The following is a 24,955-nucleotide window of genomic DNA, read 5'->3' as shown; positions in this document are numbered from 1 at the left end:
TCTCTGTGTGACACGGCAACATTGACTTGACACCACAGTGGACAGAGTTAGTGCAGAGTGGCACTGTGTACTCCTTCTTGTGTTAAAGACTACTGATTATTGGTTCAGCTGGACCGTTAAATTCCTCAAATGTTTTTGTTGTTGGACTCATTAGCTTTATTGCTGGTTTGTCCTGTCCTGTTAAACTTGACGACTACATTTTAAAAATCATTTTAAACAAGCATCTGTTTTCCTAGGTATCAGCTGTACTATGAAAATCAAACTTTATGGTACAATGAATGTTTCTGTGAATACTTCTGCTGCATCAGTTTTCTTCTTCGAGTGCAATTCCAATATACGAAACTGCTCACTGCTCACACAGGTCCAGGTAAGAAGTCAGTTTCAGATCTTTCTTTTCTCTGTGTGGAATGAAGGGGGGCTCTCTAGAAGGTCATGACCCTGGAATTACTGGTCCTTTGCTCATGACAGACTCCTTTTCAAGCTCACTAATCTGGGTCTATCCACCAGAGAGATATAGTAAAGATCATGCAGATCTTCCATCTCTATTTTACTTCAGCTTCACAGGAGATGCTGTAAATCTGGTATATATTGGATTTTTGCCTGAACTGTTGCCTCAAGATCAGCTAACTCAAAGGCCAGAAGAATTATCCATTTAACTGGATAGCCCCTTGTTACTTGTCTTTGTCCAAAGAGAGAAGCCTCTCAGAATGTCTGACTGTAATGAGAACGTGACATAGCTGCTGATTGGTCAGCTCAACACTTAAAGGTTGTCTAAAGTCTGCAGTTTAATCCATAATCCAAAAGCCTAAACTGACCCAAACAACCCTGCTGACCCACTATTGAGTTGCCATAAACTGAGAGTTTAACTGCAAGTAGCGGTTCATTACTCAGAAAACAAAAACATGTACTCTGTTCTCTTTTGCAAAGGTTAGATGCATTTCTAATATTGTATATGTTGTATTGTATATATTTTTCAAATAAATATAGCAGTCTGGTGAAACTTTACTGTCAAAGTGCTCACTAAATCATGACAATATGACCAGAGAAAATTAAATGTGGAACGCTTTATGACTTTATGGGATTATTCCCAGAACTTTTTGATTGCACCTTGCGTACTGACAGAATCAACTCTCTATTTACCTCCTCTCCAAAAATCTTATGATCCAAATAAAAACAACCAGTGGGCATCAATCAGTCACTAATGCACATGCAGAGCCCCTTTACTGAAAAAATATGTTTTTTTGTGTGAATAAAAATCAATTTTTTGAAGAAGGGATTGCTGTATTGTGTTTGCAACCTCCTTAACCATCAAAATGAGACCCCCCTCCCCCCTTTTTGATCTGTTTAATTCAGTTGAAGAATTGTCTGAAGCAAATGCTATAGTTTGTGTCTAGTCATTTCCCATGTGACCAACATCATCATATATGTTCCTATTAAAAGATCTTTGGTGTATATCCTGATATTAATTGATACTTTCTTTAAGTTTGTTCACAAGACAGAAATATGAGTCACTCTAAAACAGGCATTTCATAATGCCCTGACACAGTGGCATGTGACTGACCTGTGCTCTGCTTCATGCAGCCTCCCTTGTAATGTGAAAGTGTAGGTGCATCTCCTAGCCAGGCCAGGCCAGGCCAAGCAGGGCAAGGGAAGAAGGAGGGCTTGAGTTAAAAAAAAAAAAAGTCCCTGGGAGAGTCGATGGTGCTGGACTGAGGGGAGGGAGATGAGGTTCAGGTTTCAGCCTGACAGGGGGTCTGGGGGAAGGACTGGTATTTTGGAATATACGAAGATCCATACAAGGCACAGTGACATAAAACCGCGGTGCCTGCACTGACACAGTGGGTGCAGAGTGCCAGCTGGGGCCCCGCGGTGGATTCCACTTAGATTTTGGAGGGTTTGACTGCATGGTGCCATAAGTCTCCGGGAACACACTTAACATACCACTGACTGAAAGCCTGGTCTCCTCCATCCCTTTATTTCTCACCCAAGCTCTTGCATGTCTAATTTTTAGACATGTTCAGCTTTGTGGACTCAAGGACTGTTCTGCTACTTGTAGCATCCCAAGTTGTTTTACTATCCGTGGTCAGATGTCAGGAAGAGGATGACCGTAAGTTGCAGTATTTTTCTTTTGCACTTCCTTATTTATAATTGAATTGTAATTCTGATTCCATCACCAGTCTTTTCTGTTTCTAACTTTGTAGATCTAGAAAATTTAATGAAAGTTGTCTGTTTTCACAAAAAGAACTGTGGATACATGTTTCTTTTTCTATGTCCACTTTTTTAGACAATTTTTTCAAAGCAGTAGTTAAATGTTATTGATGCTGTCTGCTTGTAAAATGTCTCCCCAAGGAAGTTAATAGATTTCTTTTCAGTAGATAGGTAAGGTTGACAAGGTGCATCTGTGTGGGATGGAGGACCAGGTGAACAAGTGCCTGTTTGTCCTCACCTGGGTCCTACAACTCAGCCTTTCATGCTCTGTTTGATTACTTTGTAGTGAAAGTTTTTAGCAATAAAATGAAGAAAACGAAAAGCTTATAATACAGCATCTAGATGCTATTTTTTTTGCTAGTATTGAGCAGAAACACTTTGGTAACAACACTTAACAAATAAAAAACTAAGTTTACTTTTTCTTAAGGACTTGTAGAAATAAACCTTCCCCACAGATTTTGCCCTGAGCAGTCTAATGTTTTTTTCCACAATGTTAAGTGACAGTGCCGGACAGTGCCTGACCCCAGACTAGCAGGCTCAAAGGGTAGCAGGACAGTGTGCACAGCAAGGAGTCAACAGATGATGGACATATAGTTGTATTTATAGCAAGACAAATTTTGCTGTAACTGCTTTTATTTCCACATCTTCTTGTTTTTTATAGCTTTTGCTTTAATTCCAAAGTTTCATTTTCACAATTTAGTTCAGGAGGTTTCATTAGCAAGTAGCCAGACTAATCAATCCTGACTTAAACATTCATGTTACATATATATGCCATATATATATATACATATATATAAGTATCACTTTGACAAATAGACCTAAAACACAGATAGCAGGAGTTAGTAGGCCCAGTTCTAAGCTGTATAAGCTGCATAATCGAAACAAATCACCCATTCTTAATTCCCCAGCGTGTTTGCCCTGGCGCTTAACATAACTATGGGATCCAGATGGAGAAATGTAGAAGGACCCTCTGTTTACTTAAAGCAGCAGTGTGTCAATTGGGCATGCTGTCCCTATAAGAGAGGGTCATTCATTCGAGCAGCAGAGCAGGCCTGCAGGTTAAATATGCTCAGCCAGTGACGTGAAATGCCTCAATCAGGGCTTCAAACATAACGGCTAACTGTGGCTTGTGTTTACATTGCACTTTATGCTGCTATTAAACTCTCTTTACGATAACTTAGAGGCATTTCTTTACATACATTGTGTGTTAAATTTAAAACTCGTAAATTACTGTTGTGCTCCACAGCTACTGATTTACAACCGTGTGTTTTGGGGTCAGATCAGCACCTGTTCATCTGTAACAAAGGATCAAGTCTTCTCACTCCACTTTTTTTTTTTAATCACTAAAGCACACTCATATTTTTTAATCCAGTTTTGACATTTTTTTTAATGGTCAACCACCCAGTGTTATAGTGTTCAGAGTTTTTGTTTGCAACCAAATAACTTTTTTTTTGCTTCTTCCATCTACGCCTATACTCAATAATCCCTCCTCTTCTGCTGTTACTCCTCCCACTTCCTTGCCTTGCCCCTTGACCCCTAACATCCTCTTATCCTTGTCTTAAACCAATTATTTTTTATAAACATCTATTATGCCAACTCACAACATTGTTCAAATGCTGTTACCTCCCCCTGTCTAATTCTCTCTTGAACCCTCTTATTGCTCCTATTTCTGCTTTGCCGCCTGACCCCTGCTGGCCACCACAGAGGAGTCAGGGGGTTGCATCCAGGATGGCCAGCTGTATAATGATAAGGATGTGTGGAAGCCAGAGCCGTGTCGTATCTGTGTGTGTGACAGCGGAGCAGTTCTGTGTGATGAGATAATCTGCGAGGAGATCAAAGAGTGTGCCAACCCTATCATCCCATCTGGAGAGTGCTGTCCCATCTGCCCTGCTGATACCAGTGCCCCCTTTGGTTGTAATTTATTTATTCACATACCCATAAATAAATTACTCTTTTAGCTTGCACTCATCTCTTTCCTGGCTAACACTTTTGAATGGGGAACTGCCACTGGATCCAAATAGTCTGCCTGATCAGGACTAGAGTGGTTACTGATTTGTGGCCAAGAGCAGCTACAATTTCTATTTTTATAATTTTTATTTTTTATAAATTTTGACATTTCTAAAAAGAAAAAGAAATCAGTTGCCAGCCAGTGTTCCCTGTTCCAGAGTGACTTTTTTTTAGATGGTTTTATGGAAACTAGATAAGCAACATGATCAGGATTTTTTGCAGTCCCAGTGAAAGTCTTTTCATGTGGGATTTGAATCTTGTCATGTGCTCTCTGATCCACACATAAACCAGCAGAGACACTTCTGCTCAATTTAACACAAAGCTGAGATGAAGTCCTCATATTGTGCAAGAACTCAATGATTCATTTGACCCATTTTGAGGCGTTCTACAAATTTCAATAGTCTCTTGAAGGTCTTTCCAACCTTTCATGTCAAAATGACTGTAAATATGTGTTTACTCAAAGTTTCACGTTTTTGTGAGCAGCTGCTGTACTCCAGCACTGTCTTCAAAAATCTGCTGTTAAATACATATTGTGATCAAGATGTTGAAAGACAGAGTATTTATGATTTTGTAGAATTGCTTCTTCTTTTGCTAAAAAGTTTGGGAATGTAATGGGCCTCTTAGGCTCTTTCCAGATTGGTTACAAATTTGCTATAAAAAAAAAAATACAAAATTTGACATTACAATGTAAGATATACATCTTAAAACAAACACACTAACAGCAGTTGCCCTTCTTTATTAAATAAGTTCACTTTTTTTCTATTATTTACATTTTGCATGATTGAGTCTAAACCTTCATTTCTTAGTCTAAGCTTGTTTCTGCTTCATCTCTTGCATCAGTAATATAATCTGGATGGGTTTTATGCATTTGGGTTTGGTAAATGTTATTTGATCACTTCAGCATCTTTGGATTTCCTTACAGGTCTCCTTTCTAAGAATCACAGAGTAGCTTTTAAATCAATCATGTGTTTGAAATCTCACTTCAAGGTATAACTTTTAATGATGCTCTTTCTTTCCTGTTGTTCCTCCTTCTGCATCATCAGAAACAATTGGTGCTAAGGTGAGTCAGCGATCTCCAGCAACTTATGCACAGAAATTATATTTCCTTTGTAGTTGTGGTGCAATGAACTGTCAGACAACTCATACAGTTTGATTCTTTTATCATTCAGGGCCAGAAAGGAGAACCAGGAGACATTGCAGATGTAAGTATGGACGCTTATGAATATAAAACTGTTAAATAAAGCTTTAAATAATTATTGTTACAGTTCCCCTTAGATAATTCTACCTGATCAAACAAACATTTTGGGAATCTTTTGTTCACTTTTATTTGAATGGAATTACAGGATTTAAATATCTGATCAACTGTCCATCCATGTTCATTATGTTCAGCCTAAAAAAAATGACGTTTTTTTCTAAAATTTATCACTGGTTCTATCTTTTATAACCCACTTTTGCTTGTACTTTCAATGTGTTTTCCCTTAACAAATGTGGCAAAGTTTCTTATGTTTCTCATGAGTGAGAAACTCAGTGTGAATGTTTCTGACTTTCTATTAAATGAGGAAAAATCCTGCATTCCTGGGGCATAATGAACCCAATCAAATCCTTTTAGATCTTCTCAGCAACTTTCCTCCAAGTGCACATGTCAGAAGAAAAAAAGTCAGCCAAATTAGAGGTTAAAGGAGGTGGTGGTCATACAAAAACTTGTCCTGTCAAATGAAATCCTTTTGATGTTCACCTCCTACGAAGCTGGAATGTTTTCTAATTTTAGGAAGTTCAAACTAGTACAAAATCACCTGTTACGACACCAATGTAGAGTCAGTTATGAAAACAGCCTCAAAAACATTTTTGTCTTTCTGTAGGTTGTAGGACCAAGAGGACCACCAGGCCCTATGGTAAATATAAAAAATTTGGCTATGTTCTCCATATTTATATGCTTCACAACAACGTGACCTTTCTTCTGAATAGGACCTTCAGCAGTTTTGTGAATGCTACTGAGGCTTTTATGTTTGTTTTTGTAGGGCCCCTCAGGTGAGCAGGGACCACGAGGAGAAGCTGGCGCTAAAGGTGATAAGGTAAGAAACAACAAAATGTGTGCAAAAAAAACCCTTTTACCAATCTTTCAGCACTGGGTTCTTAGATACTGGGTGAAGCAGCATTATCAGAACTAGGAGAATGGCCTGTAGAGTTTGCACTTATCTTATTACTACTCATGTAAAATCTTTATTTATTTGGATGCAGCAGGTGGATGAAGTCACACAGATGATGGTTTTTGAAAAATCTGCTTTATTGCTTATTTTTTAACTCCTTTCCCTTCCCTACTCTCATTTGTGTAGGGAAATCCTGGACCTGGAGGAAGAGATGGTGAGCCTGGCACCCCCGGAAACCCCGGCCCACCTGGCCCACCTGGACCACCAGGACTCGGAGGGGTGAGAATAAGGACTGTAAAATATGGCATATGCAAAATTTGAGCAATAGCTGCTTTTTTGCAACACTTTATCGTTAATGTGTAAATCTTTTATGAAGCTTCTATTTGGCTGCACTTGACTTGTTACAAGACCGCAAAACAAGCCACAAAATTTATAATGCATGGAAATAGAAAGAGGAAAAAGTCACAAAGAGGTGAACAGACAAACAAACACCTGTTTTTGAAGCAAGATGAGTGAAAAATAGAGTGACGGTAACAGGTGTAAACCCCCATTCATGGCACAGATGTACCATTCACATTACTATTTGTGGCTCACTTTGCTTAGGCAGATAAACTGACTCTTGGTCTATTTTATGTGTTTACAGAACTTTGCTGCTCAGATGGCTCAGGGTTTTGATGAGAAGGCTGGAGGAGCTCAAATGGGTGTGATGCAGGGACCAATGGTATGTATTGCTGGGTGCATCTAACAGGGTGACTGTACTGTATGTTTACAGTTTCATCGTGAGAAAAAACGCCACAAACACAAAATAGTATTACCGATATTCATCTGGTCTCCAAGTCACTGCTGAAAATAATTACTGAAAAATAACCAATACCTCACTCAGATTGCTGCAGTGCTGCCACCTTGTGGCTCAATAATTTCATCCCAACAGAGAGACTTACTATAACCTTTTAAAATCCTGCTTTCTGAACTGAACGCTGAATCTGCACACAAACACAAATAGACTATAAAAATAGTATGTGGGAATGAATTTGCCTCAGTGGACACATCACATAAAATAATGAAATCTTTCTATGAAAGGTTTTGAACTGGATACCAGTCTTTAACATCAAATATTTTTCTTAGCTGGGACAAGGTTTAAATTTGACTTTACTCTTACTAGTTCTGAATGGTTAATGTGTAACTGGTGAAACCTTTATTGACTCAGGACACCTGTATTCATTTGGTGAATTTGTTCCATTACTTTTTAAAATAAATGATGCCAGACTGATGTTCTCTGTATTTGTTGTGTTTCTTTTTAGGGTCCTATGGGTCCTCGGGGTCCTCCTGGGCCTAGCGGAGCTCCTGTAAGTACTCTGATCACAGCCATTATATGGTTGGGTTTTATAATCAAACAGCTTATATGAACACATTTCTAATGCTTTGTATTATCATCTGTTGCAATAGGGGCCACAAGGTTTCCAAGGGCCCCCCGGAGAGGCTGGAGAGCCCGGTCCTGCTGTAAGTATTAGTATCAATCCCAGAATGTATCTGTATGCCTTACAAACGAGCTAAAGTGCATATGAGGTGTAAATGTTGGGGTTTGCCAACAACACATACACTGACAAAAACAATACTGATTATAAATGTCATGATTGTTCATTGTAAAAAAAAGAAGAAAAAAAAACATCTCTATTATTCGCTCAAATTTTAATACCCAATTGATGACCTTAAAGGCAATTTAAGGCAGAGATATATTTTACATAACATATGAATTTTTGTCTTTGTATGTTGATTGTCAGTATTAATGCTCTTGCTTTGCGTTGATACAGGGACCTATGGGACCTCGTGGACCACCTGGACCTTCAGGAAAACCAGGAAGTGATGTAAGTCATCTTCATAGCAAAATTCAAAACTCTTAAAATACATGCAGATATATCTATCTATCTATATATATATATATATCTATATATATATCTATCTCTCTCTCTCTCTCTCTCTCTCTATATATGTATATATATATATATATATATATATATATATATATATATATATATATATATATATATATATATATATATATATATATATATATATATGTATATATAAGAAGGTCAGACCACATTTTTTATTAGGAAAAAAACTGTTTTGTTTTCCATGTAAAAATCACATTTTTAAAATCTTCATTTACTTTATACTTTTTTCACAACCTATCCCCACCTCCATAATGTACTTCAGTTATACACTCCATGTGCCACCAGGGGGCACTGTGTATCTCCAAAAATTACCAACGAACATGGTGACTTCACAATATACAGCCTTCAAACACAGTACAGTGAAGGGCCATTGCAGCTACATCTTATCTTGCAGCTACAAAGCTTCAGCATGTAATCCTGAATTTTGCTGCTGGTTTTTAGGGTGAATCTGGCAAACCTGGCAAACCTGGTGAGCGTGGACCGGCAGGGCCTCAGGTGAGCAAATAATAATTATTCAAATAGTTTTTACTTCATACTTAAATCCAAAAAAACTTTAATCTATTGCTGCATGATTGTTTTTATTTCAGGGAGCTCGTGGATTCCCTGGAACTCCTGGACTTCCTGGCATCAAAGGACACAGAGTGAGTGTTTCAGTTCAGTCACATGCTTCACAAAACTGTGGCTGCTCATTGATTGCATGTGGTGACTGACTGATGTCTAAGTCCTGATTATGAGCTTTCCTTGTAGGGTCACCCTGGTCTAGATGGAGCTAAAGGAGAGACCGGTGCTGCAGGAGCCAAGGTAAGGTCATCTTTTGTGACAGCGTGGGTTTTCCAGAAATAACACTTTTACAGCTTACTTCTGCTATTTTGTGCTTACTCATGGTAATTTTGTTCCTTCCAGGGTGAGGCTGGTGCTCCTGGAGAGAACGGTGCCCCTGGACCCATGGTGAGTTGCCACCATTGCTTTTTCTAGTCTGCGATGCTCTGAACTTTCTGACAACATCAGTAAGAGCATTATAAATTTGCATGGCATATTAGGCTGCAGCAATAGTATAAATAATGAAGATATTTATATATAAATCATTCTTTTATAGGGTCCACGTGGTCTGCCTGGTGAGAGAGGACGTCCTGGAGCTGCTGGAGCTGCAGTAAGTAACATTTTCGCAGCTGCTTAAGGCTATTCAACAGGAATTTATTTCTCATTTGCTATTTATTATGGCTTTGAATCTTTTAGTAGATCATAACATCATGAGTTGCCCACCGCGATGAACCAAACTAAATTGACCTGTCTTTGCTATCCTTAGGGTGCCCGTGGAAATGATGGCTTGCCTGGCCCTGCCGGTCCACCTGTATGTATCATAGTCGCCACTATGTGGCCATTTCGTGCTGTTGATTTTTCTTTAATCTGTTGCCTTTGATCTGATGATTCTTTTTTATTTCTCTACAGGGACCAGTGGGTCCTGCTGGAGCTCCCGGTTTTCCAGGATCCCCAGGAGCAAAGGTTTTTACAGAACATATCATCCAGGAAACATTTGCTGTTGAAGAGCTTGTGTATTAAAATAAAACAGAAAAAAAAGACTTACAAGAGCCACTGCATCAGTCTTTGTTCACTCTGGTTGTAGGACACTAAATTCCAGTTTTCCACAACACTGTATGTTTAGTTATTGTTATTTTTTCATAGACAAATATACAACTGTGTCAAACTTCTCTTCTTGCTAAAGAAGATAAACTGGCCTTAATTCTTTTTAAATGTAGTTGACTTATTTTGAATAACTCTCATACACAATGAAACAACAGTATTATATTCAGCTCTATGACAGGGAGGCACCAATACACAGCTCAAAGAAATGTGCAACCAATACCGTTTTTCTATGTTAATGATAAATTCGTTGTGCCTTTTTTAGGGAGAGGCTGGTCCTACTGGCGGCCGTGGCCCTGAAGGACCCCAGGGGCCACGTGGAGAGGCTGGTACCCCAGGATCGCCCGGACCTGCTGGAGCATCGGTTTGTTTGCCATCACTGTTCCTAAACATTCAGACTTTGATTTTGATTCATTTTAATTCGTTGATCAGGTTGTTGTTGTTAATATAATGCTTCTTGTTCTATGCAGGGTAACCCTGGTACTGATGGTATTCCCGGAGCTAAAGGATCTGCTGTAGGTTTACACTTTTGTTAGTGGTTTTGATGTCTTTCTTTAGGTTAAATTTTATTCAATAAATATTTCTCTTCATTCTGATATTTGATTATTCCTTTCCTCAATGAAGGGTGCTCCTGGCATTGCTGGTGCTCCTGGATTCCCCGGCCCCCGTGGCCCACCTGGACCTCAGGGAGCAACAGGACCTCTAGGGCCCAAAGGACAGGCTGTAAGTCAGCTGAGATAGTCTGAAGTTATGCTAAATTTAAATATTTTGTAATGTTGTGATTATTTATTATTGTGGCTGCCTTCTTTTCTTGTGTTGTTCAGGGAGACCCAGGTCTTCCTGGATTCAAAGGTGAAGCTGGACCGAAGGGAGAGCTTGTGAGTTTTTACTTGATTTCAGTTTTTTGTGATCATAAATATACATGACCACATAAAAATTTTATGTGGAATTACTCCCTAGAGTAGATTCACTGAAATATCTTTATCTTTTCCAGGGCCCTATTGGTCCTCTAGGTCCCCCTGGCCCTCCAGGGGAAGAAGGAAAGAGAGGTGCCAGGGGAGAGCCTGGAGGTGCTGGACCAATTGGACCTCCCGGAGAGAGAGTAAGTGATCAGGACATGCATTACATGTTACTGGTCACATCTGACTAATAACAAGGGTAAACATGGTTACTGTATTAACAATCTAATCAAATATATCTTGATTTCTGTGATTCCTCCCAGGGAGCCCCTGGAAACCGTGGTTTCCCTGGACAGGATGGTCTTGCTGGTGCAAAGGTTGGTCCCTGCAAAATGAGATCTAGTTATAATCATTTTATCTCAGTGATACCACAGCATACCAGTGCTGCATGAGAAAGATACTACAACAAGTGATTTTTGTATAACATATTTAAAGTTTCCACCTTTGGTCTTTTCTTCTTCAGGGTGTCCCTGGAGACCGTGGTGTTCCTGGTGCTTCTGGGGCTAAAGGCGCTACTGGAGAACCTGGACGCACAGGAGAGTCTGGTCTCCCTGGAGCCAGAGTGAGTCTTGCAACTTTATGCAGTGTTGCACATTTTTATGGTTTTTGTAGGATGTTTACTGTGGCAGGTTTTTTATGACTGATTTGATTTTGATTTGAATGGATCTGACAGTCTCTGTTGCTTGTGCCTTTCACGCAGGGTCTTACTGGTCGTCCTGGAGATGCTGGTCCTCAAGGCAAAGTTGGACCTGCTGTAAGTACAATATTAATTACAATTACATTGAATGTGATTTATAGATTTACTTCCATGAAATTTGAAATTAAAATAATAGAGCAGCTGATCCTGTTCTAAAAAATACAAGCTTTGCATTCAGTAGGGTTACTAACACCATGATCTACAGTTTCATTGTTGCTTTATGGAAATCATAAAGATTAAACAGAGCAAAATGTTTACAACCTTCTGCTGCCTGTTTAGACTTAAGGAGAATTTTGCATGTGTGGCACAATAATCCTCAGAGTAAAATCATAATAACATACAGGTTTTAGCTTCCAGGCTAATACCTGCTGATTTACAGTGTTTATCCGTAATTCTGACAGGGTACCCCTGGTGATGATGGCCGCCCTGGCCCACCTGGTCCTCAGGGAGCCCGTGGTCAGCCAGGAGTGATGGGATTCCCTGGACCAAAGGGAGCCAATGTAAGAGTCTGATTTTTCTATAACAACAGACAAGCGGCACTTCCACATCTTATGATGCTGTTCTTATCCCTTTGATCCCCAGTACTAAAGAAACTTCCTACAGTTTATAGTGTATGATTTCTCTTTGACAGGGTGAGCCTGGAAAGCCTGGAGAGAAGGGACTGGTGGGTCGCCCAGGTCTGAGAGTAAGTATAGCTTTCCATAAGTGCTTAACCATGATCGTTTTCTCTCTCTAGGTAATTTTTCCTAACTAAAGTGCTCTTAATTAGGGTCTGCCCGGAAAAGATGGAGAGACTGGTCCTGCTGGCCCTAATGGGCCTGCTGTAAGTATTCCATATAATAACATGTTTTGAGACACTTTTATAGCCAGCAAACAGACTTTTATGTTTGATTGATCAAATGTGTTTGCGTCTATCATCTTAGGGACCTGCTGGAGAGAGAGGAGAACAAGGACCTACTGGACCTCCTGGCTTCCAGGTGAGATCATTTTCTGACCCATCCCATCATATGACTTTTGGTAAAACCTAAACATGCACACAATGTCCGTGCCTTAAACATTAGAAACTTTAATAATTATGAGTTTCAGTAAGTATTCAAGCTAAAGAAGGATCACCTTTTAAGGATTTCAACATCACAGCTTTCAAAGACACCTCAGAATCATCTATTATAAACAAACTTACAGATAATATTCTAGTCCATACTTACTGATGGCATTTCAATAACTATTTTGCTATTATGGGCAGGGTCTACCTGGACCATCTGGTGCCCCGGGAGAAGCTGGAAAATCTGGAGAGCCGGTGAGGTTTTACTCTATCCAAATAATTTGTTGCACCTGCAGTTCTCTGTTTTCTGACAAACATGTCAACAACAGTGTATTCTACAGTACATGTGACACTGCCTACATGCAAAATACATTTAATGGGAAACCTTCTGCTAAAATAACACAAAATGGCTTATTAAATGCCAAAACACTTGAAAAACAGATGTTGTTAAGTTTTTTTTATTAAGTATTGTAATGTTTTATTTAGGCTGTTTTTATAGTGTATAATTCAGTTTTTATAGTTAAGTGGCTGCTGTAACAACTTTTTCATGAATAAATATTCTCTTTATTTAAAAACCAGAGTCTACGTGATCATTGGTCCTTTATTTATCCAGGTAAAAATCTAATTGAGATTAAAATCTCATTTCCAAGAAAGACCTGGCATCCTGGCAGCATCATCTTTAATTATGTAACATTTTTTAATTTTAATGTGAACATGTAAAACTCTTTCTGTTGTCAGGTTTTAAGTGTTAAAACAAAAAAACAAACAAAAAATGATAAAGTTTGTCCTTTCTGCAGGGTCTTCCTGGAGAGGGTGGAGCTCCTGGTGCTGTTGGACCCAGAGTGAGTTTCCACTAATTATGTGTATCATATGTGTACATAGAACTAAAGTTTGCTGTTGGTTTCATACATGTAATCTTTTTGTTTTGTCTTTGCTGAGATATTCCTTATATGCTTTGCTTCTCTTCTTATCCAATATCGCTCTGTCTTATTACAGGGCGAACGTGGTTTCCCTGGTGAGAGAGGTGGTGCAGGACCCCAGGGTCTTCAGGGACCTCGTGGACTTCCTGGAACACCAGGCAGCGATGGACCCAAGGTCAGTGGATGACTCAGACTAACTTCTGGTTGCAGGTTCAAGATTCTTAACTGCCCTTCTCACATGCAGATGAATACCCACAATAACATTTAATGCCACAGCATTTCATCTGCTGATATTTTTATTATTCATGCCCATAGTCAATGTTCAGGTTAAAAAAAACCCACACAAATCTGTGCTGACTACATTTAAGGTTGTGACTCCAGAACAACATAATGTCATTGCTGTCACCTCTCTAGTCTCTACTATTTGCCTGACAGCCTCATAGCACCAACTAGAGTGACAAAAGCTTTGTCACAACCCACATCAAACCAGGATGTGTCACTTTTACGTCACAGTTTCTACTCAGCTAAACAAAAGAGATATGATCTCCTGATTAGTCAAATTTGAATGTGCTGATGTGCAGATTTTCTTACCTTTGAACGTACTGTCTGTACTAACACTGTCTGTTCCTCCATATTTTCCAGTCTTGGTGTGATGGTATCACATTATACGTTTTCTTATCTAACTCTCAGCAAGTAACACAGTAAGCACTTTTCTCAAAACATCAACTTTTCTCAACGTGAAATAAGAAGAAATTGGCAAATTTAAAAAAAAAAAAAAAAAATCAAGTCTGTTTATTTTCAGGTGGAAGTGTTTAACATCTGCAGCCTTGGTCAACTTGTTTTCTGAAGCACAATATAATTTGAACGACTGAGACTTTTCCAGATGTTTTTTAATCTAAGGAGCTTGGAAAGTTTTATTGAAGTTTTTTTCATAACATCATCAAATAGAGAGGAAAGATGAAAGATTTGGATTGACAAGTGCTCTCCTAATCGTGGTCCATCTTTCTTTTATCAGGGAGCTATTGGACCAGCTGGCTCTCCTGGAACCCAGGGACCCCCAGGCCTGCAAGGTATGCCAGGAGAGAGAGGAGCTGCTGGTATCACAGGACCCAAGGGAGACAGAGTGAGTGATAGATTCTTTATTTTCACTTTGTGAATTGCTTTATAAGTTAAAATGTAGCTTACAGTAGTAGTGTAAAAAAATACTGCACTGTAAATATTGCATTCTGTTCTGTATGATTAAAACACAGCTTATCTTTTTGCCCACAGGGTGACAATGGTGCAAAAGGAACTGAGGGTGCTTCTGGAAAGGATGGTGCTAGAGTGAGTTCAAAAATATCTTTGATCTCTTCTTATGTTTGATACATCTTTACAGTTTAAACCCTGTAAATCATTCATCAAACAAGTGTAACATTCAGTGACACCTACACTATGTTCTTATGTGTTTCCTCCTCTCTCCTCTTTCTTAGGGTTTGACTGGTCCTATTGGTCCTCCTGGCCCAGCTGGACCCAATGGTGCCAAGGTAAGAATAATCTTTTGCTTTGTTACGTGAATGAACAGTGATTTAAGTTAGAGTTTATATTGTATATTAACCATTTTAGTTGTTTGAATGACAGTTTCTCTTTTATCCAGGGTGAGACTGGACCTACTGGGCCTGTTGGTGTTACTGGTGCTCGTGGTGCTCCTGTAAGTACCTTTTCTTGTGTTCAAGTATCAGTAGCACAGAACAAGTATACATCAGACTGATCAGGTCTGATACAGAGGCCTGGGTTTATAATATTAGAGCTCTTTCTCAATAAAAATTCTACTCTTCTAGAGAAGAGCACCAATAATAATTAACATCATTATAATAAGATAATGGGTGGATCAGTATGCAGGATTGCACATCAAAATAACTAAGCATCATCCTTCTTGTGCTTTCACAGGGTGACCGTGGTGAAGTTGGTCCTCCTGGGCCTGCTGGTTTTGCTGGACCTCCTGTAAGTAGAGTCCCCATAATTCATTCTTTACATATGGAATTCAAAAAACATTTATTAATGTTCAGTTTCCATCTTTTTCTGATGAATATATTTAGGGTGCTGATGGTCAGCCTGGTGCTAAGGGAGAGCTTGGTGAGCGTGGACAGAAAGGAGAGTCTGGTTCTTCTGGACCTCAGGGACCATCTGGTGCTCCTGGACCTGTGGTAGGTATTTAAACCAAAAATTAAGTCCTGGAACTTGTTACTATGTATCTACTATCTGTCGAATCGAATTACATAGTGAAAGAAATACATTGCACAGTGTTGCACAAACACTTTTACATTATTTTAGAGCAGGGTAAGTTTTCATGACGGAGTACCAATTTATGAAGCCTGCATATGTGACTGGGCCGAACAGAAAAACATTGCACGTGAAATACTTTTAGTCAGTGCTTGTATGGTAGTTTCCATTTGTCACTTTTGTCACTTTTTTAAAAGTTATTCTACTGTGACATAAACATGATCATTCCCCTTTTTCAGGGACCTACCGGTGTATCTGGATCTAAAGGAGCACGCGGCGCTCAGGGACCTCCTGTAAGTAACTCCTACATGTCATACAGTGCATATATATTTATATATATATATATATATTTATATGTGTGTGTGTGTGTGTGTGTGTGTGTGTGTGTGTGTGTAGCACATTTGTGTTTTTTGAGGTCATAAACAAGAAGTAAAACCATTAAAGCTCCCAAGGTTTTAACTTGACTTTTTTGTGACATCTGGTAATAAATCAATCATTCAAAGGTTTTCAATATTATCAATATTGAAAAAAAATATCAACCTGACAAAATTAATTTTCTGGACACAAAAAAGACACATTTTAGATAAGTTCAGTTAGATCTTTATTAACATCCCATAGAGACAGATACACATATAATAATAAGACAAACATAAAACAAAGCAAATAAAAAAAAGTCTAATAAGTTGTTATTGAAACTTCCTAAGATGGAAAATTCAAAACTTTAAAATATTCTTAAGAAGTTTTTTTTAACAATCAGAGTTTGCTGGGAACATATGAATATTTATAGCAGTTACTCTTTATCTTTGTGCAGTCTAAAGCGTGAGCCTGAGGGCCAGATTGCTGTGTGAGAGCACAGTTTGATTTTAAACATTTCTGTCAAACAGATCAAATAGGCTTCTTTGTTTGTTTCCTATAATCTTCTCTCTGGTGAGACAATTGTGGGGGCTGCTGCAGCTGCTGGCTGCTGTGAATAAACATCAGATCAATAGAAGATTATAAAGCAAAAACTGCAGCCTTAAATTTAAAAGTGTTAAAAAACTCTTTTTGGGCCTAATGATAAAGTTTAAGAAATCAATCGGTTTTACGTGAAAAACTTTCTAACTACCAACAGAAATGTGCAAAATGTATTTTTTTTTGATATCGACATAATTCCTATTCAGTGTTGAGATGAGCAGATAGACTCCATCAAGTAAATGTCCAGTGTGTATAAGAACTAAATTAAGTTAAATGAAGAGTATTTGCAAAACACAATGGACTTTACAGACTCTGAAAAGCCATCCATCCATCCATCTTGTAAACCTATGGGGTCTATCCTAGCTGTCACTGGGCAAACAGCAAGACAGATATTTATTAATACTCACAGTGACCAACAGCCAATGTAAAATCACCAGTTAACCTAAAAGGCACATTTTTGGACTGTGGGGGGAACTGAGGGAAGTTTGAGTGCCCAGAGAGAACCAGCACAGGTACAGGTAGACCATGCAAGGCTTGTTCGGCATATACTTGTATCACCTATAGTGCACCAATGCTGCCTGCCTCTGAAAATGAAGCTCTAAAAATATGGCTCAGCCATTACTCTGTTTACTATTACATTTAGACCCCCCCCCCCCAAAAAAACAAACAAACAAACAAACAAATAAAAAAACCCTAAACTTACAAAACTAAACAAAAAGGAGTTTGTGACTCCTACACTGATGAGTGTTAGTGTTGATGATGGTGGCCTTTAGATTGAACTTGCCTGAACACCAACCATGCCATCAAAACATGAAATGAAGGGAAGTCACTCAAATGGATATTGTTATGCCCTTTCAGCAGCATCCCAAAGAACTAATCCCAGAGTCCACTTGAGCTGTTTTGTTGGTCTGTGATGAATTGAATTCTACTCAGATATGATGCCTACATCTAATATCTATTTTTTCAGTTAACTTGTCTGTCTGTATAATATATGGACAAAAGTACTGGGCCACCAGTACATTACATATATATACTGCCATGGAAATCAATGCCATGAAGCTCCCAGGAGACAGTTTTTGTGCTGGTTTTAATGCAAGATGAAGTTTAGAACAAATTATTCAATCAACAGAGCAATGGTGACTTGTACACACCATGTGCCTGCAACTTTTCATGGTCTGCAGTTTGATGGCTGAGTTGCTGTTCCTAAATGTTTCTATTTTTACAATAATACCACTTAACCACAGTTAATTGTGGAATATCTAGAATAGAAGAAATTTCGCAGACTGATTTGTTGCAGCGGTGGCATCCCATTTCAGAACCACATCCAAATTCAGTTTGCTCTTTATAACGACCGAAGGCAAACTGGGTGGTTTGGTGGTTGATTTTATAAAACTTTGGCAATGGAAATGAAATGGAAGCTCCTGTTAAATGTTTAATATCAAATACTTAATACATCATAAGAATTAGGAGAACGTTCTCAACCAATAAATCTTAACATTTTAGAAAAATTCAAATTTAGGATTACCATATTAGAACAGGTCAGTGGGCCAGGACAAATTCATGTTTATTGATCTCTTTCTCCTTGACAGGGTACCACAGGTTTCCCTGGTGCTGCTGGCAGAGTTGGACTTCCTGGTCCTAATGTAGGTATTTTGTCAATAATAAACTGCACGAAGAAATTAGTCTCTTTTTGTTTGTAGATTATGTGTATTTTTGCTCTTACTCAGTGAAATTCTGTCTTTTCATCAAAGGGTAACCCTGGCCCTGTTGGTCCTCCTGGCCCCGCTGGTAAAGATGGACCAAAGGGTGTTCGTGGTGATGCCGGCCCTCCAGGAAGACCAGGAGATGCTGGGCTTCGTGGACCACCAGGCCTACAGGGAGAGAAAGGAGAGCCTGGAGAGGAAGGGAAGCCTGTGAGTTTATTTTTGTACTTCTCAGGAAACCATAAATACCCGACACTGGAGCCAACATCCAGTCTGAATCACCTGCTATATTAGCCATATATTCACTGTATTTCATGACTCAGTCATCTCTGTCTTGACTCTATAGGGTACTGAAGGGCCCTCGGGTCCCCAGGGTTTGGCTGGCTCCCGTGGTATTGTTGGTTTGCCTGGGCAACGTGGAGAGAGAGGCTTCCCTGGTCTTCCTGGACCTTCTGTGAGTGCTTTGGCTTGCACATGAAAAGTTTAGCTCTGTTTAGCCTTCATGTAAGCTGTGTGAAAAACTGACACTGGTCTAATTTTGTAAATCTGGATGTACATTTTTCCAGAATTACAGTTGGTTTGGTTTATTTAAGACTTGTCTTAAACTTGTCAAAGATAAAACCTTGTTATTTGCAATACATTCAAATAAAGTGTGAGCTTTCTGATAACATAGTTGGTTTTCAAAGTCAGAGGATTATTTTGGGCCTTCAATGTCAAATGCTAGATTGAAAGATAAAAATATTTCCTGTGTGTGTAGGGAGAGCCTGGTAAACAGGGTGCTTCTGGTTCTGCTGGTGACCGCGGACCTCCTGGACCAGTTGGGCCTCCTGGACTTAGTGGACCTTCTGGGGAGCCTGGTAGAGAGGTCAGGAACTGAACTTCAATAACAACAAAATAGCAATATTTACAATGCAGGAAATAATACAATCATCTTCATCTATCAAATCAATGCACGTTAAATAACAAAAAACATGCTTTTATTTCTCAGGGTACCCCTGGATCAGATGGACCCCCTGGTAGGGATGGATCTCCTGGACTCAAGGTAATGGACGTCATCCTCACTGAAATACACTAAATCAATTCAGCAACTCATTGTTTAAAAGACTTTTCAATGCTGGTTAACATAAATTGTTGTTAACACCATCAACACCTTCCGTTCATTTGCAGGGAGAGCGAGGTAACACCGGTCCTGCTGGCGCTCCCGGAGCTCCTGGCCGCCCTGGTCCCCCTGGCCCTGTAGGACCCCTGGGCAAGCAGGGAGACAGAGGAGATGCTGTAAGTATCACAAAACAGCGTAAGAACCCCAAGCACAGTGTAATTTTAAATGGCACCCACACCTATTATTTCTTTTTTAGGGTACTCAAGGACCTGCAGGACCCCCAGGACCAGCTGGAGCTAGAGGAATGGCTGTAAGTATCATTAAATCAAAATGTATTTTATCATTAAGTTGTTTTTTTTTAGTTTCTGATTTTATTTGATTAAAACTGCCACATGTACAAATCCATGAATGTTAAAAGGTGAATCTTTACTTCAGGGACCTCAAGGACCACGTGGAGACAAAGGAGAAGCTGGAGAGGCTGGAGAGAGGGGGCAGAAGGGTCACCGTGGCTTCACTGGTCTGCAGGGTCTTCCCGGACCCCCTGTAAGCACTTTAATACACATCTAATAGTTCATCCATTCGGTGCCGCTTTCTGTCTTTCCCCTGATCTGTTATCATCTTTGTCCCAATAGGGTCAATCTGGAGATTCTGGACCTGCCGGACCTGCAGGACCAAGCGGTGCTAAGGTGAGCAAACGAAGCAGAAGAGATGAAAAACTATATTTCCATCCTGCACCTTTAACACAGAAACTATATGATGGTAATGAAGGGCACAGGTTAGCGTTTTTGTAATTCTCCAATCACCTAGAAGAAGATGGGGACAGGAAAGGCCGTGTGCTTTAATTACCCACCGCTGTGATAAGATGGGCAGCTGAGGCATTTTGTAATTACTCTCTGTGAGGAAAAGTGGCAGACAGACAGGGGGGACTGTGATTTGTGAAACCCACTCCTGCTGAGATCGGAAATGGGCTTCAATCTCTGTTCTTGATTAGCTAAGCACTGAGCATGATAAGAAAAATGAAGGGAAATGTCACCATACAAATATTCTTCATGCATAATAAGGCAAAGGGTCTGAGGGTAATAGAGAGAAACTGCTGGTGCATTTGATTTCCTTTATCAGATTTTCTTATCCAGACGTCACTGTGGATCTGAAGAAATAACAAAGTTTTACACTTTGAACAAAAAAGCCCAAGTTCACTTAATGAAACTGCTTTTCATGTTTTCATCCTCTCGTTCTGTAGGGACCCCCTGGACCAGCCGGACCTGCTGGCAAAGATGGAACTAATGGACAGCCCGGTCCCATTGGACCTCCTGGACCTCGTGGGCGCTCTGGAGAATCTGGTCCTGCTGTATGTAACATGTCACGAGAATAATAATCTACAACCAAATGAGTCTGTATGCTATTCTATTTCCGTCAGGTCTCATTTCTTGCTTTTGCCTTCTTCCAGGGTCCTCCTGGTAATCCCGGACCCCCTGGTCCTCCCGGGCCACCTGGCCCTGGCATCGACATGTCTGCTTTTGCTGGCCTGGGTCAGGTGGAGAAGGGCCCCGATCCTCTCAGGTACATGAGGGCTGATGAGGCATCCAGCTCTGTGAGGCAGCATGACATTGAGGTCGATTCAACACTAAAGTCCATCATCAACCAGATTGATAACCTGCGAAGCCCTGACGGCTCACAGAAGAATCCCGCTCGTACCTGCAGAGACCTCAAACTGTGCCATCCTGAGTGGAAGAGCGGTAAGAAAACCAGACACTAAAGTCTGACCATATATCATACGGTATAGGATCCCTGATTGCGACTCCATATTTTTATTATTTGGCTAAAGTAGAGTAACTTTGCATGATTCTTAATGTAAAATCATTATTTTTTATTTTATACTGACCCTCTCAGTCCATCCATATCTGAAACAAGCTATTTTCCTTTCCTTCCTCTTCCTTTAAAACACTGTTCTTGTCATTGGCTGCCCCTGGCAAACAGGTAAGTAGAGCTTCTGGGCCTTCAGCTAGAGCTGTGTGCCTGAGATGATAACAAAAAACCACGGGAAATGAGCCACCACAACCCAGACTGCATGAACAGGTGTTATGTTGTTCGTGTAAAGTCATTTCAGTCCTTGTATTTCTAGATCGCAGCGCTGCATTTGGGTCGGTGTCTCTATACTCAAACACACATTCTGTCTGTTTTGTTATCAGTATGAGAGAAAGAGCTCAATTTGTGGCTTTCTTTTACCTTCAGTTCACCCCCCACTGCACCCGCCCAAATCATTAGTGACACTAATGGCTTAGTGTGTCAGGACAACTTGTTCTGCCTGAATAGGGACAAGAAGCACCAGACCTTGATAAATCCTTCACACCAAGACGGGATCAAATCTGCTTTTCATACTTTTTATGTATACTCTTTGATGGACCATTCATATCACAGCATTGCTCCTGAAAATGTCATACGCCTGACTTTAAAATCCTGCTGCATCACTCTTCTTTATAATAATGAACTTTTCATCTTCAGATATGAGCAGTTGAACAGGCTAAATCTTACATTTAGTGATTAGGACTCTCCTCATTAACTCAACTGTCTCATTTTCTCAGGTGAGTACTGGGTTGATCCTAACATTGGCAGCACAGCTGATGCCATCAAGGTCTTCTGTAACATGGAGACCGGAGAGACCTGTGTCTATCCAAGCATCCCCAAGGTACCAAAGAAGAACTGGTGGACGAGCAAGAGCAAGGAACGCAAACACGTCTGGTTCGGAGAGACAATGAATGGAGGATTCCATGTGAGTGCACACATACATCATTAGTGATCATCAAACTCATCTTGAAGAGTCTAATGTACAAGATGCTAACTCTCCCACCTGTTGTCTGATTCCACAGTTCAACTACGCTCAGGAAGGCTCTGCTGGCGTCGCTGCCAGCGTCCAGCTGACCTTCTTGAGGCTTCTGTCCAATGAAGCATCCCAGAACGTCACTTACCACTGCAAGAACAGCATTGCCTACCTGGACCAGGCCACCGGCAACCTGAAGAAGGCTCTGCTGCTACAGGGTTACAATGAGGTGGAGATCCGTGCAGAGGGCAACAGTCGGTTCACTTACAATGTGTTGGAGGATGGCTGCAAGGTGAGTGTGGGAAAAGGACTGAGACAATAACTGTTAATTCAAATCATGTTAGAAATTTTACTATGTAATAAGGCTGAACTGTAACACATTTCTTTGGTCTCACTCAACAGACACATACAGGCCAGTGGGGCAAGACTGTCTTTGAGTACAAAACACAGAAAACCTCCCGTCTACCAATCACGGACATTGCTCCTTTGGACATCGGAGGAGCAGATCAGGAGTTCGGAGTGGATGTAGGCCCTGTCTGCTTTATCTAAAGCGGAGTTTCACGATGGCCCCCCAAAACACAGGAAATAAATAAACTAAACCATGAAACATTACACACATGCCCACAATAAAGAAGACTGGAAATTATAAAAGAAAATTTATCGTTTTTTTCTCTCACTACAAAGTGCTCTCCAAGGTGTACTCCTTGGATGTTAGCACTGAAGGGCACCGGCAATATCTGTACACCACACCAGCACTCTCTGTCAACCCGCTTCCTGAGATCCAGTCATGTTTCCCATGGCCCGCTGTTGACAGGAATGAGTCAGAGCCAAGAGGAAGAGGCACAGAGCGAACAAGTTATGAACAGAAACATGGCTTGATGTCACTTATTTATTGTTTAACCTGAATAGGAAGAGCTGAGGTAGGACTGGACGGGTTTTCTTTGTAAGTAAGCCAAGCCCCCTTTTCCACTACAACCTCTGTCGCAGTCCTACTCCACCTCCCTCCCTGTTTCTCTCCTGACACACAAATATTGCATTTTGAATCCGTGTAGACCAATAAAAAAAAAAAAATCTCAGTAGGTGAAAGTGTGAGCTCCAGGCCCGTCCATCGTGAGCGGGAGCAGAAGCTTTTACTGTGTATTATAAATCCTTGGTTCCATTGTTGTAAAAGTCTGTGTTTATAAACAACCAGATGGTTTTATATATATTTCCACATTATGTGTGTACATGTGTCTAGATGCGCACCAACACTTTTTGGAAAGTGAGGTTACATTTGGGATGTATGTTTCCAGTGTCCTGTACCCTTGACTGGCCATCACAAGAAGTCCCAGTTTGTACCCCCCCACCCCCCACCCCACCCCACCCCAACCACCACGACCCAAGGAAAAAAAAAAAAGAAATTTATTTTGAAGAAGAATTTGTTTTGCTTTTTTTTCTTATTGTAGTCATCCAGATTGTTCAAAGCTACCTCACACTGACAAACAAAGTGAAAATGTTGAATTCAAATCTGAGCTGACCAAACCTTTAGCTTTCAGATGGATCTAGAGCTTGAACCGCCATCTTTGCTTTGGGTTGCTCTGTATTCGGAAGGTGCTATGACGACTTCTGCGCCTGAGATGATAACAAAAAAACAAAAACGAAGATCCATCACTGTAACAGTGACAGATATAACAGAAAATAAGGAAAAGCATAATAGGTGGCCTTTAAGTGAAAACCTGGACTGGACAGGTGTTATGTTGTTCGTGTAAAGTAATTTCAGTCCTTGTATTTCTAGATCGCAGCGCTGCATTTGGGTCAGTGTCTCTATACTTAAACACACATTCTGTCTGTTTTGCTATCAGTATGAGAGAAAGAGCTCAATTCGTAGCTTTCTTTTACCTTCAGTTCACCCCCCACCACACTAATGACTTAGATCTAGAGCTTGAAATCACCAGTCGCATCTCTGACCCCCACCCCCAATAGCTTCACACCACACACTCACACTCCACCCTGGAGGGAGGGGTGCAGTCAGGTAAAGACAGGAGAGACAGGCGAGCTCGGAGGCCTCCTGTGGTGTCCACACCTCCACAGCTGAATGTGGACCTCCATCAACAGCCCCTCAGAAGCTACCAGGGTGGGTTGTCTCTGTGTGTGTAAAGGGTGTGTACATTAAAAAAAATTTAATTTTATAATGACCATGATCATTTTTGTTTTTATTTTGCTACACTTCACATTGATGTAAATTGAATAATAAAAGGAAAACTGAACTGAGGATGGCGTTTATTTTTATTCAGTTGAGTTTCGAATAAAAACACAAATGGCGCAGGGGATGGATTTCTTCTTTTAGCAGAGCCAGTCACGTGTACTCAAATGTTATTTTTCCTTGTTAAACTTTTTGTCTGTGTGCGAGAGTGTGATGCATGTGTGTGTGTGTGTTTTCACATGAGCAAATCTCATAACATGAAGGAACAAAAGTACTGTATTTGTTTCGGGGTGGGGGTAGGCATCGTTGGCTCCTGTTTGTCTGGACTCAAAGACATAAATAAAGAAAATATTGTTGACTGGAA

General features: G+C 40.2%; 1 protein-coding gene across 2 annotated transcripts; it reads left to right on the top strand.

Moving 5' to 3' along the window:
- Positions 1–1,774: 1,774 nt before the first annotated feature.
- Positions 1,775–24,655, top strand: col2a1a (collagen, type II, alpha 1a). 2 transcript variants are annotated; one of them, XM_063463380.1, is made up of 54 exons: positions 1,775–2,107; positions 3,913–4,119; positions 5,259–5,275; positions 5,385–5,417; positions 6,075–6,107; positions 6,234–6,287; positions 6,549–6,641; positions 7,006–7,083; positions 7,664–7,708; positions 7,809–7,862; positions 8,174–8,227; positions 8,759–8,812; positions 8,905–8,958; positions 9,065–9,118; positions 9,221–9,265; positions 9,414–9,467; positions 9,624–9,668; positions 9,767–9,820; positions 10,224–10,322; positions 10,429–10,473; positions 10,583–10,681; positions 10,783–10,836; positions 10,953–11,060; positions 11,181–11,234; positions 11,381–11,479; positions 11,618–11,671; positions 12,016–12,114; positions 12,246–12,299; positions 12,384–12,437; positions 12,538–12,591; positions 12,858–12,911; positions 13,454–13,498; positions 13,653–13,751; positions 14,592–14,699; positions 14,846–14,899; positions 15,046–15,099; positions 15,210–15,263; positions 15,503–15,556; positions 15,652–15,759; positions 16,075–16,128; positions 18,379–18,432; positions 18,541–18,702; positions 18,839–18,946; positions 19,250–19,357; positions 19,481–19,534; positions 19,660–19,767; positions 19,848–19,901; positions 20,027–20,134; positions 20,224–20,277; positions 20,832–20,939; positions 21,039–21,327; positions 22,174–22,361; positions 22,459–22,701; positions 22,812–24,655. In XM_063463380.1, exons 1-54 carry the CDS (start codon positions 2,014–2,016, stop codon positions 22,956–22,958), a joined length of 4,464 nt encoding a protein of 1,487 aa, XP_063319450.1. In that variant the 5' UTR covers positions 1,775–2,013; the 3' UTR covers positions 22,959–24,655. The 2 variants fall into 2 exon arrangements, with proteins under 2 accessions (XP_063319450.1, XP_063319451.1); XM_063463381.1 differs by lacking the exon at positions 3,913–4,119.
- The last annotated feature ends 300 nt before the right edge of the window (positions 24,656–24,955 follow it).

Source organism: Pelmatolapia mariae, linkage group LG20 (genome assembly GCF_036321145.2).
Source record: "Pelmatolapia mariae isolate MD_Pm_ZW linkage group LG20, Pm_UMD_F_2, whole genome shotgun sequence".
Classification (NCBI taxonomy): Eukaryota; Metazoa; Chordata; class Actinopteri; order Cichliformes; family Cichlidae; genus Pelmatolapia; species Pelmatolapia mariae.
The sequence above is the reverse complement of the archived record's forward strand: the minus strand, read 5'-3'. Positions and strand labels throughout refer to the sequence as shown.

Excerpts from the sequence above, each read along its gene's own strand:
- col2a1a (XM_063463380.1), top strand. The coding sequence starts at position 2,014 with ATGTTCAGCTTTGTGGACTCAAGGACTGTTCTGCTACTTGTAGCATCC. Across the intron at positions 5,418-6,074 it reads AACCAGGAGACATTGCAGAT|GTTGTAGGACCAAGAGGACC; the intron begins GTAAGTATGGAC and ends GTCTTTCTGTAG. Across the intron at positions 11,061-11,180 it reads TTGGACCTCCCGGAGAGAGA|GGAGCCCCTGGAAACCGTGG; the intron begins GTAAGTGATCAG and ends GATTCCTCCCAG.